Genomic DNA, 15792 nt, shown 5'->3' with positions numbered 1-15792 from the left:
ATTAAATCATTTTACTATACTTTAAATGGGTTATTTCTATATTTAAAGAGATCTTCAACTGTTTAATTATTATTTGGTAACTATTACGGTAGCATAGTATCATTTAATACAAAAATAAATTATTTAATGTAAAATTAAAAAAAGAAATTGGAACAGGTCGTACCCGGATTCGAACCGGGGTTGGTCGGATCAAAACCGACAGTGATAACCACTACACTATACAACCAATTTCTTGATGAAAAATGTGCTAGGCTGGTCACGGAGTATCATAATCACGTGCTTAATTTCATGTGATTATGCACGTGACATTCACGTGATATTTTCAACATTTAAATTTGAAATAATGGTTTCTTTACCCATAGTAGGTATATTTTGAAACAGATTTCTGATTACAACTCAAATGCTTCGTATTTTACTAGTTATCTGTTTCAAAGGAAATAATTTCTTGTGGTATCTCCCCACAATGGTGTCAGAAGGTTTTCACATATTACTGATTGCGATACAATAAGTTAAAAGTTGATTAATGACTTTCCTTTTTCTAACTAGTGTTTCTAATCTGTTTGTATCTTCTTAATCCATTGTTTTACTATTCATATGTCACTGTAATTCCAATAAATTTGTGTTTAGTCAATTGCTGCAACATCAGCAGCTAAAAGATTTAAACGTGTATTTTGGAGATTTCTTGCGAAAATTAAATTACCTATCCCAAAATGGTAGTAGCACGCTAAGGGGGACACTTTACACATTTTAATAATTTCTAGTTTAATCAACATAGTTATCGTATAGTTATAATTATAGTTATAGTTATAGATAAAGATATAGATATAAGTTACAAGGAGAGTCATAATAGTGTATAATGAGTAAACGATCCAATAACAAATTCAAAAGGATCGTTGCATTATCAATAGCATTGATAAGTTTAGTGGGCTTAAGTGTAATCTTATCTATCGATGTGGAAAATCATTCAGTAACCGTTAAACATTTTGGAGGTTCTAGTGACATAACTTCCCATACACATGAAGCCGACCAAGATTATGAAGATAACATAAATGGAAGTGGAGTAGGGAGAATAAAGCTGTCGGATGAGATTGAAGATTTTGAAACAGAAGCAGAAGAACACAGATCTCCCGATACGATCAGACCCAAATTACAACAGTTGAAAGGTGAAAGTGGCAGTGGAAGTAGAAGTGGAAGTGGATCTGGTAGTGGAAATCTTAAAACTAAACCATCATTATCTAATAGTGGGACTGTGGATCCTCCTTCTTTGAAAAAAGCTGGAAAAACCCCAGAAGCTCCTACCACCAAGAAAGTGACTCCATTTAAAGGTATGAAAGCTAGTGATGATGATGATAATTACGAAACACACGAAATAGATCCAAATCCTCATGGATATTTGGGAGATATTACTGAAATATCCGATGAAGAAAAGGAATTAGTGGGGAACATTTATGATAAATCGAGTCAAAGTAAACAATTACCTGAAGGTGTACCCAATAGTAAAGAGAAATATGAAGGAGTATTAGATCCAACGGATTATCCTGTGAATTCTGTACCTTTAGTAAGAAAATCTAAATTAAAGCCTTTTAGTTTCCGGATATATAGTCATAATGTTAGAAATGGAGGTCATAAAGTTTTAGATAAGGGAGAAGATTCATGGGAAAATAGGTTTAGACTGATAACTGCTTCAATTAAATTTAATTGTCAATCTAATTGTGTAGTGGCATTACAAGAAGTTTATAAATTTCAATTAAATGATATAATGGATGATTTAAATAGATATGAACCAAATTCATGGGCATATTATGGGGTTGGAAGAATTGATGGTAAAGATATTGGAGAATTTGTTCCTATTATTTATAAGACTAATGAATTTGTTCCTGTTTATACTGATAGTTTTTGGCTTAATGAGAGAAATCCTCGTATTTCTAGAGTCGGATGGGATGCTCAATATCCTCGAATTGTTTCATATGGTACATTTAAACATAAATTACTGCAAAATTATATTAATGTATTTAATACTCATTTTGATCAAGTTGGTGATGTTGCTAAATTAGGATCCGCCAAACTTGTGATTGATAGAATGAATGAAATTAATGATTGGCCATCATTTCTTGCTATTGATTTAAATGCTGAATGGGTTCATAAATCATTCAAACATATTCAAACATATTATACAGATCTGAAACAATTGGCTACTCCATTTAATATGTATGGACATGAGAAATCATCAGTTACAGGATTTGAAGGTCAAATACTAATTGATGGAGGTCGTAATATTGATTATATTTTTGCACCTAAATATGCCATCAAAGCTGATGATAAGGAAACTTGTGATAAAATAAATCCTTATGAAGCATCAAATAAGATTTCTCTTAGACTTGATGCTTGGGCTATGTTAATTCCAAGTTTAATGGGCGATACATTAGTGATCATCGACCTGTAGTGGCTGATTTCACTATGCGTGGCAAGTGCTAAAGTAGGCAGTAGTAGTAGTACCAGTAGTAGTAGTACCAGTAGTAGTAGTACCAATACTTGTTTAATGACGACTCTAATTAAATATTTACATACATAATACATAAATAATGACCAGACAAGAAATATGTTTACTAATTACAAGAAATTACTATGTACATAATTGCTATGCTATGCTATGCTGAGTCCCCATTCCAGTTATCATTTTCTTGACCGCACAGGCTGAACACTTTCGTCACTGCATTTGATCACTGACAATGTTTTGTCTCTGAGACTGAGACTTTTGTCACGAATGCGAGTTAGTGTCACAAATGTACTTAGTGGTTGAGACACTTTGACTTAGTCCTTCCCAGAGTGATCTAACCCTTTTTTGAGCCTATTGATACTGTTAGCGACATATACCTTTTATTTTTAGACTACGCACAAAATATTCTATAGTTATTCAGTTCAACTATAACTTTAAAACTCATCGAATTCATTATCTTTATCATCAGTATCTCCGGCTTTTTTTTCCACCTTGCCCCGGTTTTAGATTTAGTTTTTGTCTTAGTTTTAGTTTTAGTTTACAAACCAAAGTTAATGATTGTGATCTGGAGTGATCTGTAGTAATTTACATTGATTTGATTTGATTTGATTTGAAATTTCTTATTATGTCGAATACTACTTATCATCAGGGGGTATCTATACCCAATGGAGAAACAAGTTCACCCAATAAGAAAAGTTATGATGTACGACATTATTATAGAGCGTTAATTAATGAAGAATTTAGAGGTTTACAATTAGATAGTCAACTTAAAAAGAAATCATTATTTGATCTTATAGATTATTGTGAAATGCTTTATGAATCAGCATCTTCTGCTTTATCATCAATTAATACTGATCCATCATCATTAATTCCATCTTCAAAGGATATAATTGGAGTTCGAGATTATATTAAGGGATTCCTTATATTTAATTATTTTATAAATAGTTTTATTATGTTACATTTTAAAGGGTTTGATACATTTATTAAATCAAATGAACAAGATTTCATTATTTATTTAAATGTATTTGCATTTTATAATACTGAAGAATTAATAATTAATGGTCCATTAACTATAACTTTAGGAAATTTAAGATTATTAATTAAACAATATTTAGTTGATAAAAATCTTTTAAGTTTTAATGTTGATGAATTATATAATTGGTTATATGAGTATATTGAATATTTAAAGGAAAAGGATAAGATTGCTAGTGAAGAACCAGAATCAGAAGATGAATCATCACTTAACGATCATCATCATGATCATGATGATCATGATCATAAGCATATTCAAAATGGTATTAATCAAGTAAGTATTCATGATGATAATCATGCTAACCATAATCATAATGATAATGATCAAAATCAAACCATTCAATCAAATAATCCATTCTATTCATCAAATCCTAAAAAGAGTTTTAATTTAAATCCTTTATTATCTATTAATGATAATATCAGTAGTATTGATACTTCTAATTTACCAGATGAATCAGATTCACTTCTTGAATTTAAAAATAGATTTCCTTCTATGAGTAAGATGAAATCTAATAGTAGTTTACCGCTGGAATTAGCTCCTCCAATAAAGGAAGAATCATCATTTACTCCTCTGCCAACAACTCGTCATGCAGTAACTGTTCCTGCTTTATCACCACCTCCAATTCCTACAGAATTACCTCCTGGATTACCCTTAATAAATGATAATAATAATCATAATCATAATCCATTTCCATCGGTTAATAAATCTTATACAGTACCCACTTTTAAATCTAATATAGATACAATTCATAAATCATTACCAGAAGTTCCTTATCCTGTTAATTCCAATTTATCTACGGAAGAATTATATTTTCTGGATAGTAATTTAAATAACAATAGAAATTCCAATGGTTATTCACGACCTCCAACTGCTACACCTAAAAGTGGATCATTAGCAATTGCCAAACCAACTCATGTGAATGTTCATTCCAATGGTTATAGTAGTAATAATTATAGTAGTCATAATAATATTAATACTCATAATAATAATCATAATAGTCATTATCATGCTCCACCGCAAGCTCCTCCACCATTTATACCTCCTATTCAACAACCTTTATTATATGGCAATGCCAATATGATTCCTAATTATATGCATTATGATCAACATCAACACCAACCTCAACATATCCCTGGTTATACATCTACTATAATTCCAGAACATGTAAAAATTCAACAGAATCAAATTAAATCTCAAAAATTACATTTACTGAAAGAATTTGCCGTATGTGGATTAAGAAATTTTGGATCTTCATGTTATATAAATCTGACAATTCAAGTTATGTTTGGTATTCAAAAATTTAAACAATTATTTACAGGAGGAGAATATCAAAAATTTATTAGAGATAGTAAATATTTACAATTAATTAAAATGTCTAAGGCTAATCCTCATAGTAAAGATGGAGTATTATTATCAGAAGCTGTAAGTGGATTATTAAGAACTTTTAATCAAAATGGTAGTAATTCAATTGCTCCAACTAAATTTATTAGAGTATCATCATTATTAAAACCAGATTTAAATATTCCTTATGAACAACAAGATGCTCAAGAATTTTTATTATTTGTATTGGATAGATTACATGATGAATTAGCTGATAAGAATACATTTGAAAATCCTTTAGAAATTGAAAATTATATGAATAAATGGAATATTAATATTAAATTTAATGATAAAGGAGAATATGTTAAATGGTATAAAGAAGTTTTAAAACATGAAGGTACATCACCAATTCATGATTTATTTCAAGGTCATTTACAAAATAAATTAATTTGTAATAAATGTGGATTTGAATCAATTAGTTATTCTCAATTTACTATATTATCATTACCAATTCCTAGTAATAATAATGGACATGTTGTTAATTTATCTGATTGTTTAAAATATTATACTCAAGAAGAAGTTTTAAGTGGTGATAATGCTTGGAATTGTCCTAAATGTAGTAAGAATAATGATGATGAACAACAACAACAACAACAACAACAACAGCACTTAAGTGTATTGGATAATCATCCTGTATTTACTAATAAGAAAAGTGGAATCTTTAAATTAACTAAAAGAAGTAAATCACCATCTTCAACTACTACTACTAAATCATCTAATACTAGTACTCATTCATTATCTAGTTCAATTAAAATGTTAAATTTTATTAAATTACCTCAAATCTTATTGATTCACTTATCAAGATTCTCCATGTATAATCTTACTGATAAATTAGAAACTTCAATTCAATATCCTTTATTATTAAAATTTAATAATAATGATCATGAAATAGTTTATAAATTATCAGGATTAATTAATCATAAGGGGAATTTAAAAAGTGGTCATTATACGTCATTAGTTAATAAATCAACCACCAATCAAAGTTATTCATGTAATTTGGATAATTTGAAACATCCTTATTGGTGTTTCTTTGATGATGATCATGTTAGATATAATCTTCAACATGGTAATATTAACCAACCCAATTATGATCAATTGAAATCCAAAGACGTCTATGTCTTATGTTACGAACGTATTTAGAATTATATACATATGCATTTAGAATCTGGATTGTAGTTTGTCTCTAGTCATTTCATTCATTAATTGTCTTTGTCATTGTCTTTGTCTTTGTCATTGTCATTAATCATCATCATTATCAAATACAGAAGGTCTCGCTACTGGTCCTTTACTTCTACTCTTTAATGCTAACTTTATAGGTCCAAGCTCTTTGATTACTGGTTCAACTCGAGGACTTGGAGATTGAACAGATTCAACCTCCTTACCTCTCTTTATCTGTTGGTTAATGAATTTCATAGATAATTCTTCATCATTCTTTATTGATTTAGATGATTGACCCTGTTGTTTCTTTTCATACTTTAATTTCTGATCTACTAAAGTTATTACTAAATTAAATTCATCAACTTGATTTGGATTTTCATTTTCTACTCTTACTAAACCTGCTTGACCTAAATGTTTTATAAATGATGTTAAACTATTCCATTTTGTTGTATTCATATGAATATGATTCTTATCATTAAGTATATATTCTTGATAAAATTTATTAGCATTAATCCTTTTAGTACCATGATTTACTCTTAAAAGATTAAGGAAATCAGTTTGAAATTTACTTGAATAATTTTGAATGGTTGATGAATCAATTGTAGATACTTTACCTCGATGACTTGGACTTGCCACATGATTCTTGAATCCATTTTCATCTCGACATTGTTTAGAACAAATTTGACAATAGTACCGTAACTTCTGAAGCCCCGACGCCTTGAGCTTCTTGGACTGATACTTTACTGACCCTATCTCTGCTCGTGCCATGAATATGTATGGGTGTGGTGTTGCAACAATAACAATTATGGTAATAATAAATTTTTTTTCTCTCAGTGTTTTGAAAAGTAGTGGTACTTGTGGAGAAGAAGTTAGTGATGAGATGATTCAAGTACGAAGTAGTGTAAGACTAAGTAGTGTAAGACTCAGTAGTGTAAGACTCAGTAGTGTAAGACTCAGTAGTGTAAGACTGTATGGAGTGAGGATACCATGGAAAGTTAGACCTGGTATAGGTATAGGTATAGGTACAGGTATAGGTAAAGGTATAAGTCGATTTTCTACTATTCCGACTTCTTTACCTCCTCGGAAATCATATCAAGCTAATACTACTGGATTATCTTTACTTTGGAATAAAATTATTCCAATTAATGTTAAGTATTTTACCGGAATAGGATTATTTGCATTTAGTCTTATTCATATTCATCCTAATGTACTTGTAACTGTAGTACCTCCAATATTAGTTGGAGGATATTTTGGATATAGAAAGTATATAAGATGGATCCATAAAATCAGTAGTGAAAAATTGTTAAAGACATATTCAAAGAATAGTAAAGATGATAAGATTCAAATAAAAAAGTATGATGAAAGTGAATTATCAAATGTTTTAAAGGGTATAGAGAATGAATTTGATAGTTTTAAAGTCCAATTGGTGGATATTATTGAACGTCGACTTTTAGATCAAATTATTAAAAGTAGAGATCCTCAATTGACTCGATTATTTATTGAACAAAGTCAAGAAAGTGAACAAGTATCAATTAATATAAATGCTAATGATGTAGAGACTTGGATTACTTCAAAAGTAAATGTTCCTGGAGAAGATGATCTTAGTGATATATCAATATTATCCAACTTTTTTAAATTTTCATTACCATTTTATAGCTCTAAGGATATTAATCATAGAAAGAGATTAGGTGTAATTCAAGTATATTTAGTAGAGGTACCTACTGATGATGATTCACTTATATATAATGAATACCAAATTGGTATTGAAGTCACTCCTTATTCATGGTTGACTTCATCAAAGAGCATCTTCATTACATCTATCGAAGGTGAAGGCATTACTAAAAGTAAGATTCTTATTGACAGTAAATCAACGTCGAAGAATAAAACTGAATCAGAAGATGAAGAAATCATATTATAGATCTGTATATATAACTAAGTAACTAAGTAACCAAGTAACTAAGTAACCCATTAATCAATTAATTAATTAATTTCTTAAAGAAATTCTGATTGAATTCAGAAAACCTTCCAAATTGATATTCGTAACATCCACTAGCTTCCTTTATGTGCTCTAAATCAGGTAACCATTGATTAATATCATGAATTCTCTTTGAAGTAGCAGGATGGGTTGAAAAGAATTCCTGTAACGCTACTCCTCTAAATTGTCCAGCCATTTGTTGTTCTGCTTCATTCATTCTTTGCCAGAATTTAACAGATTCTTTGATATTGAAACACAGTCTAGCCATGAGTTCAATTCCAATTCGATCTGCTTCAGATTCCATCTCTCTTGATGCAGGCATTTCTAAGAATCCTCTAATTAAAAGGTCATTAAACCATGAAATCCCCGTAATTGTATAAAGAATAGTTGAAAGCATAATATATATTGGTTGTTTTGATAATTGCTCTGATGAATGATGAGCTAGCTGATGAGAGAGTTCATGAGATAATACGGTAGCCAACCCATCATCATTATAACATATTGGAAGAATAGAACTAAAAATGAAGATTTTACCATTAGGTAAAATAAAGGCATTTGGAGGATAAGTCTTAGGATCTACTTGAATGATATTTATTGACCAGTCCAAACTTTTCAAATGTTCTCGTTGTTTTGGATCATCATTATTGTTGATGGCAACTGTTAATAGTTTATTCATTATACCACTTATCTTACCATATAAGGGATTTGTATGAGGTACAATAGCATTTCCATATTGAAACATAATCTGTTGGTATGAATAGTCACCAATCTTAGTTTCTAACCAATATGGAATCCATATGAATCTATATCGATGAGTAAAGGGAGCTTCATTAAGATTATATACATAGAATGCAGCACAACCTCCAAGAAAATATATTGTCTTTCGACTGGTTAATATTGACCAGTAATTCACTGAGTTAGGTGGTCGATTATCGAATCGTTTATAAGTGGCATATTGCCTAATAGTAAGTCTGGGGAATTGAGTTCGTGGAACACTACGTGCCACTACAGGCGTCCAGTTGATTTTCGATCTGGCAGCGATGATCGATCGGAACATTTGTTACTATAATATACAGGCTGAATTAATTGAAAGTTATAGTGCAATTGTACAATTGTGCAACTGTGAAATTGAGGCTGATGGCGATACTCACCGCTATCGTTAAGTTTCTAGAACATACCCGCAAAAACAAATTGGCACTTATAACTTCGCAACTACAACACTTATAGTTCCAAACACGTATTGGTGGAAGGACAGGCATATAAACATAGAATATAAACCGAATAAATAAATATTACTGTATGTGTGAGTGTGTATGTATGTATATAAATATGTATATATGTACGAATGTATATGTGTAAAAAGCAGCCATATTCGAATGATCATGATGACGATGATGATTTACTCTATTATACATCTATTGATTGATTGATTTATTTCACGAATGGGATCTCTGCGATTTATGACGATTAATCTCCTTTTCAAGTTGTAACTCTTGAGCTAATACTTCTGCTGAAGGAGGCTCGTAAACATAATGGTCATTTATGGCAGCAGCTTCATCACCAACTAATCTATTCACCAATAATTCTGATGATGAATTGTTTGTTGATGCTTGTAATTGTCTCTGAAGTGACATTTGAGGAGGGGCAGCTCTTGAAGGTAATTTTTCAAAGAATGAAGGAGAATTTAATTGTTTGGCAAATTGGTCAAGTGTTGGAGGTGATGATTGTGCTTGCTGTTTATCTAGATGATGTGGGGATGGTTGAAATAAGCTTGTATTAGAAGAATTAGCTGATTGTTGATCAAGATAAGCTGATTGTCGTATTGATGGTGGTTGATTATATGGTTGAAGATTAGCATTAGCATTAGCATTAACATTAGAATTAGCATTTGTATTGTTATTATTAATAATATTATTTATATCAGTTTGTGAAGTAGATGATTGATTTGAAGATGGTAATACAGGAATAAAAGTTTCATAAAAGTCATAAGCAGATGGACTCTTTTGATGAATTTTATTTGGAGTTTGAGGTCTTAAATGAGAAGGTTGAGGTGGAAGATGAAGATTTTGATGCTGAGGATGAAGTGGAGATGATTGAACAATATTATTATTTGAGTTTGAATTAGGATTGATGTTCGTATTATCACTATTGGAAGAGATAGATGATGAACCTCCATTAAAGTTCTTCTCATTGGATGAAGATTCTGCTTGAGTTGTAGTAGAATATGATTTATTTGGATTTGAATCATCATCATAGGGAGGTTGTTGAATAATAGGGGCATTTAAAAATTGTTTCTTTCTATGTAATTCTTCTTGGAATGCATTAAATGATTGATCATCTCTTAATTCTACATCGATTTCTTTATTAAGATTATCTTCTCTCAATTGTTTCTGTTGATTTCTATACCAAAGAAGTAAAGTAACTGTGATAATGAGGAATGAAGGTATTCCTACGGCTAACCCAACGGCAAGGGACTGCTGATTATTGGCCATAATGGGAAAGATATATGGGATGGAAAGTTATAAAACGGTTAAATCAGAGATACCGTGTTGTCGAATATAAATGTAAATATTAATTTTAAATTAGATGAAATTAAAGTATAAGGTTGTGTGAGGGTCGTGGTGATAAATAAACGATAGTGAATAATGACTGAAGTATAGATATCGATCTAAATTTTTATGGGATAGGTAGTGTGATGTGAAGTGATCTGGACTGAATGGAACTGTGCTGAACTAACTTGATGTGGCTAACAAATTTCTATAATAATGTAATTTTGCTATATACTACTATAATTAAACTTTTAAATATATGCAAGTATATTGGATAGATGAGTGAGGGGGTGACTGGTTAGTTAGTTAATTAAGCGAAAGTAAATAGAAAGTAAGTATTGATAACCTATAACCTTAAGAGAATGTGGTAATGGAAGCCAAAGATCAAACTGGGAGATGGTAAGGAATTCTAAACTGAAATTATCCAGTAGTTAATTTTAGATAATGGAGGGCCTTGTGTTCCTGGCTCAACTTCCACTTCCAAATTTTCTGCCTTTGTTCGGAACTTCCCTATTTGTGTGGTTAGTTTCCTTAATTAGGCACAAACAGATGAGCAACACCCACAAACGTCGAAAAAAATAAATTTGTATAAAAAAAAAGAAATTTCATCCCATTTCGATCTAATTACTATTATGAATTGTATAGAGTTTGATCTACTTGATTTGTTTAATGTTATTTAATTTATTTGATTTCATATTTGTTAGAGTTTAATGTCTGCTTATTTAGTATTGGTTATCAGTTAAATGTAGTCTATTTGTTAAAATGTAAACAAACATGTCCCAAACAACTAAAAAAGCATCCCTGCCTAAAGGGGTCTGACACAATCTGTCATAAGTGTGCTTGGCTCTACTTCTACTTGAATATACTTGTCATTACCCCAAGTTATTTCATGTATGTGAACTAATAACAATGTATTAAATTGTGTAGTGTGCTGGTCCTATCTCTATAACTTAACTATTTATAGATCAGCTAGTATAACCAAATCATAACCTATGTTTGCTCTACCCCTTTTATTAGCTGTATTCCGGGTTTTTAGCGAGGGGAGGCGCAAGCGCAAGACCGAGAACTTTTAACTATGCATACACATACTCAAGCCTATTTAATTCCGAGGGTACATGCCTCCGGACTCCTCTTAAGCCAGTCGGTTATAAATAATAATAACAATAATAATTCACCCTGTACGATCTGGTAAAGTTAAACAATAGAATGCGAATTACTTCTACGTTTATATTCTCAGTTGCTACAAAATTTGGGCGTATCTCCATCAATATCCCCCTTAGATTGAGGTATGTCTTCTATAGATAAGTCTCTGAACAACAAGTATAACCTCAGGAGTTCCTACAATTGTACAGTACAATATCGAGCCTCTTGTAAATCATATTAGATATAGTCATATAAAGCGCAATATTATTCTATCTATAAAAAAATAACTTCTCGGAAAGACATAATTTCGCTTCGTCAATTACTGCAAAATGAGTAGAACAAACTAAGGTTATATAGTAATTACCTAACAGTGAACGTCAAAAAGAGTTGCAGTCTCTATCCCCAAGAGTTAAAGACCACCCTTGTAATTTTTTTAACAATTCAAGTCATTTGTCGTATGACTATAAGGAATTACTGTGTACAGTATGATTCTTATTTGTGGAAAGTACCCAATCTTCGCATATTAAGAAATCAACCAAACAATGGTAAGTAAATAATTGTAGTATATGTTTATCTAGAAACTGCAAAAACTAGTAATTCATGACAAATGTTAATTTATTAATAATATATACAACTACTTTCAATGCTTGACTCTATATACATGAACCATCAATGAACTCAACTCAAAAAACTCATAAACCAAATTGCAAAGCATTGTCCTTTGACAAATCGTATTCCTTGTTATCAACAACTAACAAAAAGTGATGGATATCAAATGGATGTGCTCTTGAAATTCTGGTAGCCTTTAATTTAATAGTACCTTGCGCACCATTATCCCCACTAATATCAAAAGTAATATCAATGTCTCCCTTGACAGTATTCAATTCTCCCCAAATCCAAGGCCAACTACTAGCATAATTAATATCACTACCAAGTAATTTTTTAGCAGTTTCAGATCTTCTTAAGAAATATAATGCTGAAGTAATAATTGGTGATTGAGTCTTTTCATAATTGAAGATAATGATACATGAAACAATGATTCCAATACCATAAGCTACAAAATAGAGTCTATTCTTCTTCTGCTTAGAAAATGGATCAGGCAATTCTTTATCAAGTGTAATTATACGTTTAGGAGTATTAGTACTTCTACCAGTGGTAGTACTTGTGGCAGTGGTTGCATTAAACCTTATTAATCCACTATGGAAAGTTCTAATTCCTACAAATCCACTTCTCAGTATTAATGGCCTCATAGCCTGTGATTGAATTCGAGATAACATTTATGCTGACTAAGATATCTTCGACAATCTATATCCATTCATTTAACATGACCAGAGCATTTTGTTCATCATAAGTTTTTCCAAAGAATTGATTTTCCATATCCTGCACATATCGTGCCAAACAGCCCAAAGGGGAAATTCACACATCAGAGAGACATCTATATTTTTCAGTTAGCAATTACATCATTAACCTATACTTTTGGTTGGAATTTATACGAGGAAGATGGATATTGTGGCAGGAGCATGTTCGGTGGATAAGGTTTCAGGAATGATCCATATCCGAGAGGATTTGACACCTCTGATGTTGGAATGGAAGGCCATTGATCAAGATAAGGTATTGGCATTTCCCTTGAATACCATATCTAATTTGCAAGCTACGAAGGAAGATTCACCAAAAATGATCTTAAAGTTGTTTTATAAGGTTGAAGGCGTAGAGGAACCTAAAACGGTTAAATTAACCTTTACAAATCGTCCAACCATGAATAATATAAAGGATTCATTACAAACAGTAGTGGCGAGACAAAGAACCATTATTAAAGATCAAGGAGGTAATAATAATAATATGCTGCCAGCATATGATAATGATTCTAAAACTCCAATGACTGCCACTCCTACACCAGGCCCATCATCTGATAGAAGTGGTAAAAACAATAATTTCACTGCATCTTCAGGATTTTCTGAAATATCACTCTCTGACTCTGCATTATTAAAGAACTTACAATTACAACAAAAGTTATTATTTGAAGATAAACAACTTCGAGATATTTTCACTCAATCTGTCATAGAATTTAAATTATCTCCCACAACTTTCTGGTCTACACGTATCAATCAACTTCGAACATATGCCTTAACCATATCTCAACATAAAGGTCCCTATAATGTTCTTTCAACAATTAAAGTAGTAGCTACATCGGATAATCAAGTCAATGTTAACGTTACTAGAAATGTTATTAATGAAATCTTCCAAACTTATCCTGTTATTAAAAAGGCCTTTTCAGATTTAGTTCCTGCCAAGTTTGATGAAGGAGAATTTTGGTCAAGATTTTTCAATTCAAAGTTATTTAGAAGATTAAGAGGTGATAAAATAAACAATGCCACTGGACGTGGTGATGTTCTGTTGGATAAATACTTATATATTGATCAAAAATATATTGATCAAGAGGCAAAAGAAGTTGCTGACCAGAGTAACGAAGCTACTAGTTCATCTACAAATGTAGATAATTCATCATCACCAAAGAAAAAATCAATTATACGATTACCAACTCCAGAAATACCACAAGAAGAAGTAAGAGTTAATAAGTTCATAGACTTATATGGGAATGAAGAAGATAATTCCCAAAAATTAGGGAATCAACCTGATTTTACAATGAGATTTGAAGAAGATTTCGATAACGAAACTCATAAGAAATTATTAGGACATCAAGAAAATGAAATGATTATCTTGATGAAGAATATGAATAAATTAAGTTCCAAAATGGTTAATATGACCAATATAAAGGAATCAACGCCTATGGAAGAAGAGATGAAAGCATATGAAGAAGAATTAAATCTTCATGATCTTGAAGATGCAGAGGATTTGAAATATATCACCATTCATATTGATACCAATAAAGATATGAAGGAACAGGCATTACATGATGATCATCATAAGGAATCACAATTATCACAACAAGAATTGATTGACTATTTAAGATCAAATGAAATCAAACCTCAAATTGATGGTGGAATAGATTTGACAGATGTATATAAAACTAAAGATGAAGAAATTACTAAATCTTTGGCTGAAATCAATACAATAGTTCGACAAAATTTCCGAACTTTCAAAGTAATCTCTCGTGAAGTACAAAATTCAGAAAACAATTCATTAACAAATTTAGTTTCAAATGAAATATATCAGGATATTATTAAATATAATATTACCATTGTTGAATTCTTATCTCATTTCTGGAAATTATACCTTTCGAAATCATCCAAACCTAAGGAGCTTCGGAATTTATTTAATAGTTTAAGGAATTGTGAAGACAAATTAAAAACTTTTAAGAATTCCGTTATTGAACAAGTCGATCATATGGAGAGTGTTAAAGCTAATCCAAAATTACGAGATAAAATTATTCAGGATTTTCAAAATAGTATTGATCCTATGGAAATAAGTTTAAAGCATGCATGTGCCGAGTATATTAATTCCGTTCGTGCTGCACAACAAGAGGGTACACCTTCGACAGAAGCTGTGATAAATGGTAACGGAAAAAGGCTTTTAGAACCATAATTGCGCATCATATATATTATTTATATATTTATTTATTTAATATTTATTTATTTAATATTTATTTATTTAATATTTATTTATTTATGTACAAAGATATCATAATCATAATTCGCAACAAGCTAGTAGCCATTGAGAGGCATCTAGATTATTGACTAATAATGCATCGTTACAGTTCAAAGTAGTATCAAATGTGTGCGATAGTACTCTTATAGTAGACTGGAAAGATTTCAAATTCTTGTTTATCAAATAGTAAACTCTCTCGATATGGAGAAATTCATCTAGAACATCATGAACGTCAACAATAAATTTATGATCGACAAAGTCCGGTAAAGTATCATCAAGAATTAAATAACAATCATGACTAATGGTAGATAGAAATCCATGGAGTTCAATATGAAGGGTATAATCAGTTAAAGTCATAAATTGTAGTCTATTTTTTAAATATTTAGTGACGTCTTGAGAATTGCACCCCACAAATAATGAATCATAGAGGTTAGTAGCACTCAGAGTGGCT

At 30.8% G+C, this 15792-nt stretch overlaps 8 protein-coding genes and 1 non-coding gene across 9 annotated transcripts; 4 read left to right on the top strand and 5 right to left on the bottom strand. All coding sequences in view use genetic code 12, as the record gives it.

Annotated features, from left to right (window-relative positions):
- Nucleotides 1-154: 154 nt before the first annotated feature.
- Nucleotides 155-226, bottom strand: RJT21DRAFT_t109. The gene has a single exon. It is a non-coding gene; the product is annotated as a tRNA-Gln (tRNA).
- A 509-nt stretch (nucleotides 227-735) lies between these two features.
- Nucleotides 736-2531, top strand: RJT21DRAFT_121764 (uncharacterized protein). Its single transcript, XM_064882203.1, has one exon. The coding sequence runs from the start codon at nucleotides 857-859 to the stop codon at nucleotides 2441-2443; it is 1587 nt and encodes a 528-aa protein (XP_064737299.1). The 5' UTR covers nucleotides 736-856; the 3' UTR covers nucleotides 2444-2531.
- Nucleotides 2532-3122: 591 nt separating this feature from the next.
- Nucleotides 3123-6050, top strand: RJT21DRAFT_87059 (ubiquitin-specific protease; the record flags this gene model as incomplete). The annotated part of the gene is made up of 2 exons (XM_064885507.1): nucleotides 3123-3807; nucleotides 3979-6050. 2 exons carry the CDS (start codon nucleotides 3123-3125, stop codon nucleotides 6048-6050), a joined length of 2757 nt encoding a protein of 918 aa, XP_064737298.1.
- A 99-nt stretch (nucleotides 6051-6149) lies between these two features.
- RJT21DRAFT_87540 (uncharacterized protein) lies at nucleotides 6150-6836 on the bottom strand (the record flags this gene model as incomplete). Its single annotated transcript, XM_064885529.1, has 1 exon — nucleotides 6150-6836. One exon carries the CDS (start codon nucleotides 6834-6836, stop codon nucleotides 6150-6152), a length of 687 nt encoding a protein of 228 aa, XP_064737297.1.
- A 112-nt stretch (nucleotides 6837-6948) lies between these two features.
- GOA1 (Goa1p) lies at nucleotides 6949-7986 on the top strand (the record flags this gene model as incomplete). Its single annotated transcript, XM_064884162.1, has 1 exon — nucleotides 6949-7986. The coding sequence occupies one exon, from the start codon at nucleotides 6949-6951 to the stop codon at nucleotides 7984-7986; it is 1038 nt and encodes a 345-aa protein (XP_064737296.1).
- Nucleotides 7987-8040: 54 nt separating this feature from the next.
- On the bottom strand, nucleotides 8041-9339 carry RJT21DRAFT_121762 (metalloendopeptidase). The gene has a single exon (XM_064882202.1). The coding sequence runs from the start codon at nucleotides 9098-9100 to the stop codon at nucleotides 8045-8047; it is 1056 nt and encodes a 351-aa protein (XP_064737295.1). The 5' UTR covers nucleotides 9101-9339; the 3' UTR covers nucleotides 8041-8044.
- Nucleotides 9340-9391: 52 nt separating this feature from the next.
- On the bottom strand, nucleotides 9392-10786 carry RJT21DRAFT_46665 (uncharacterized protein). Its single transcript, XM_064884696.1, has one exon. It carries the CDS (start codon nucleotides 10533-10535, stop codon nucleotides 9480-9482), a length of 1056 nt encoding a protein of 351 aa, XP_064737294.1. The 5' UTR covers nucleotides 10536-10786; the 3' UTR covers nucleotides 9392-9479.
- A 1641-nt stretch (nucleotides 10787-12427) lies between these two features.
- On the bottom strand, nucleotides 12428-13012 carry RJT21DRAFT_115221 (uncharacterized protein; the record flags this gene model as incomplete). Its single annotated transcript, XM_064880324.1, has 1 exon — nucleotides 12428-13012. The coding sequence occupies one exon, from the start codon at nucleotides 13010-13012 to the stop codon at nucleotides 12428-12430; it is 585 nt and encodes a 194-aa protein (XP_064737293.1).
- A 223-nt stretch (nucleotides 13013-13235) lies between these two features.
- Nucleotides 13236-15278, top strand: RJT21DRAFT_87365 (TFIIH/NER complex subunit; the record flags this gene model as incomplete). The annotated part of the gene is made up of 2 exons (XM_064885521.1): nucleotides 13236-14211; nucleotides 14281-15278. The coding sequence occupies 2 exons, from the start codon at nucleotides 13236-13238 to the stop codon at nucleotides 15276-15278; spliced, it is 1974 nt and encodes a 657-aa protein (XP_064737292.1).
- Nucleotides 15279-15792: the final 514 nt, after the last annotated feature.

The sequence above is a fragment of the Scheffersomyces amazonensis genome (assembly GCF_036850825.1).
Source record: "Scheffersomyces amazonensis strain UFMG-HMD-26.3 chromosome Unknown RJT21scaffold_5, whole genome shotgun sequence".
NCBI lineage: Eukaryota > Fungi > Ascomycota > Pichiomycetes > Serinales > Debaryomycetaceae > Scheffersomyces > Scheffersomyces amazonensis.
Note: the sequence above shows the minus strand (reverse complement) of the source record. Positions and strands in the feature narration are given on the sequence as shown.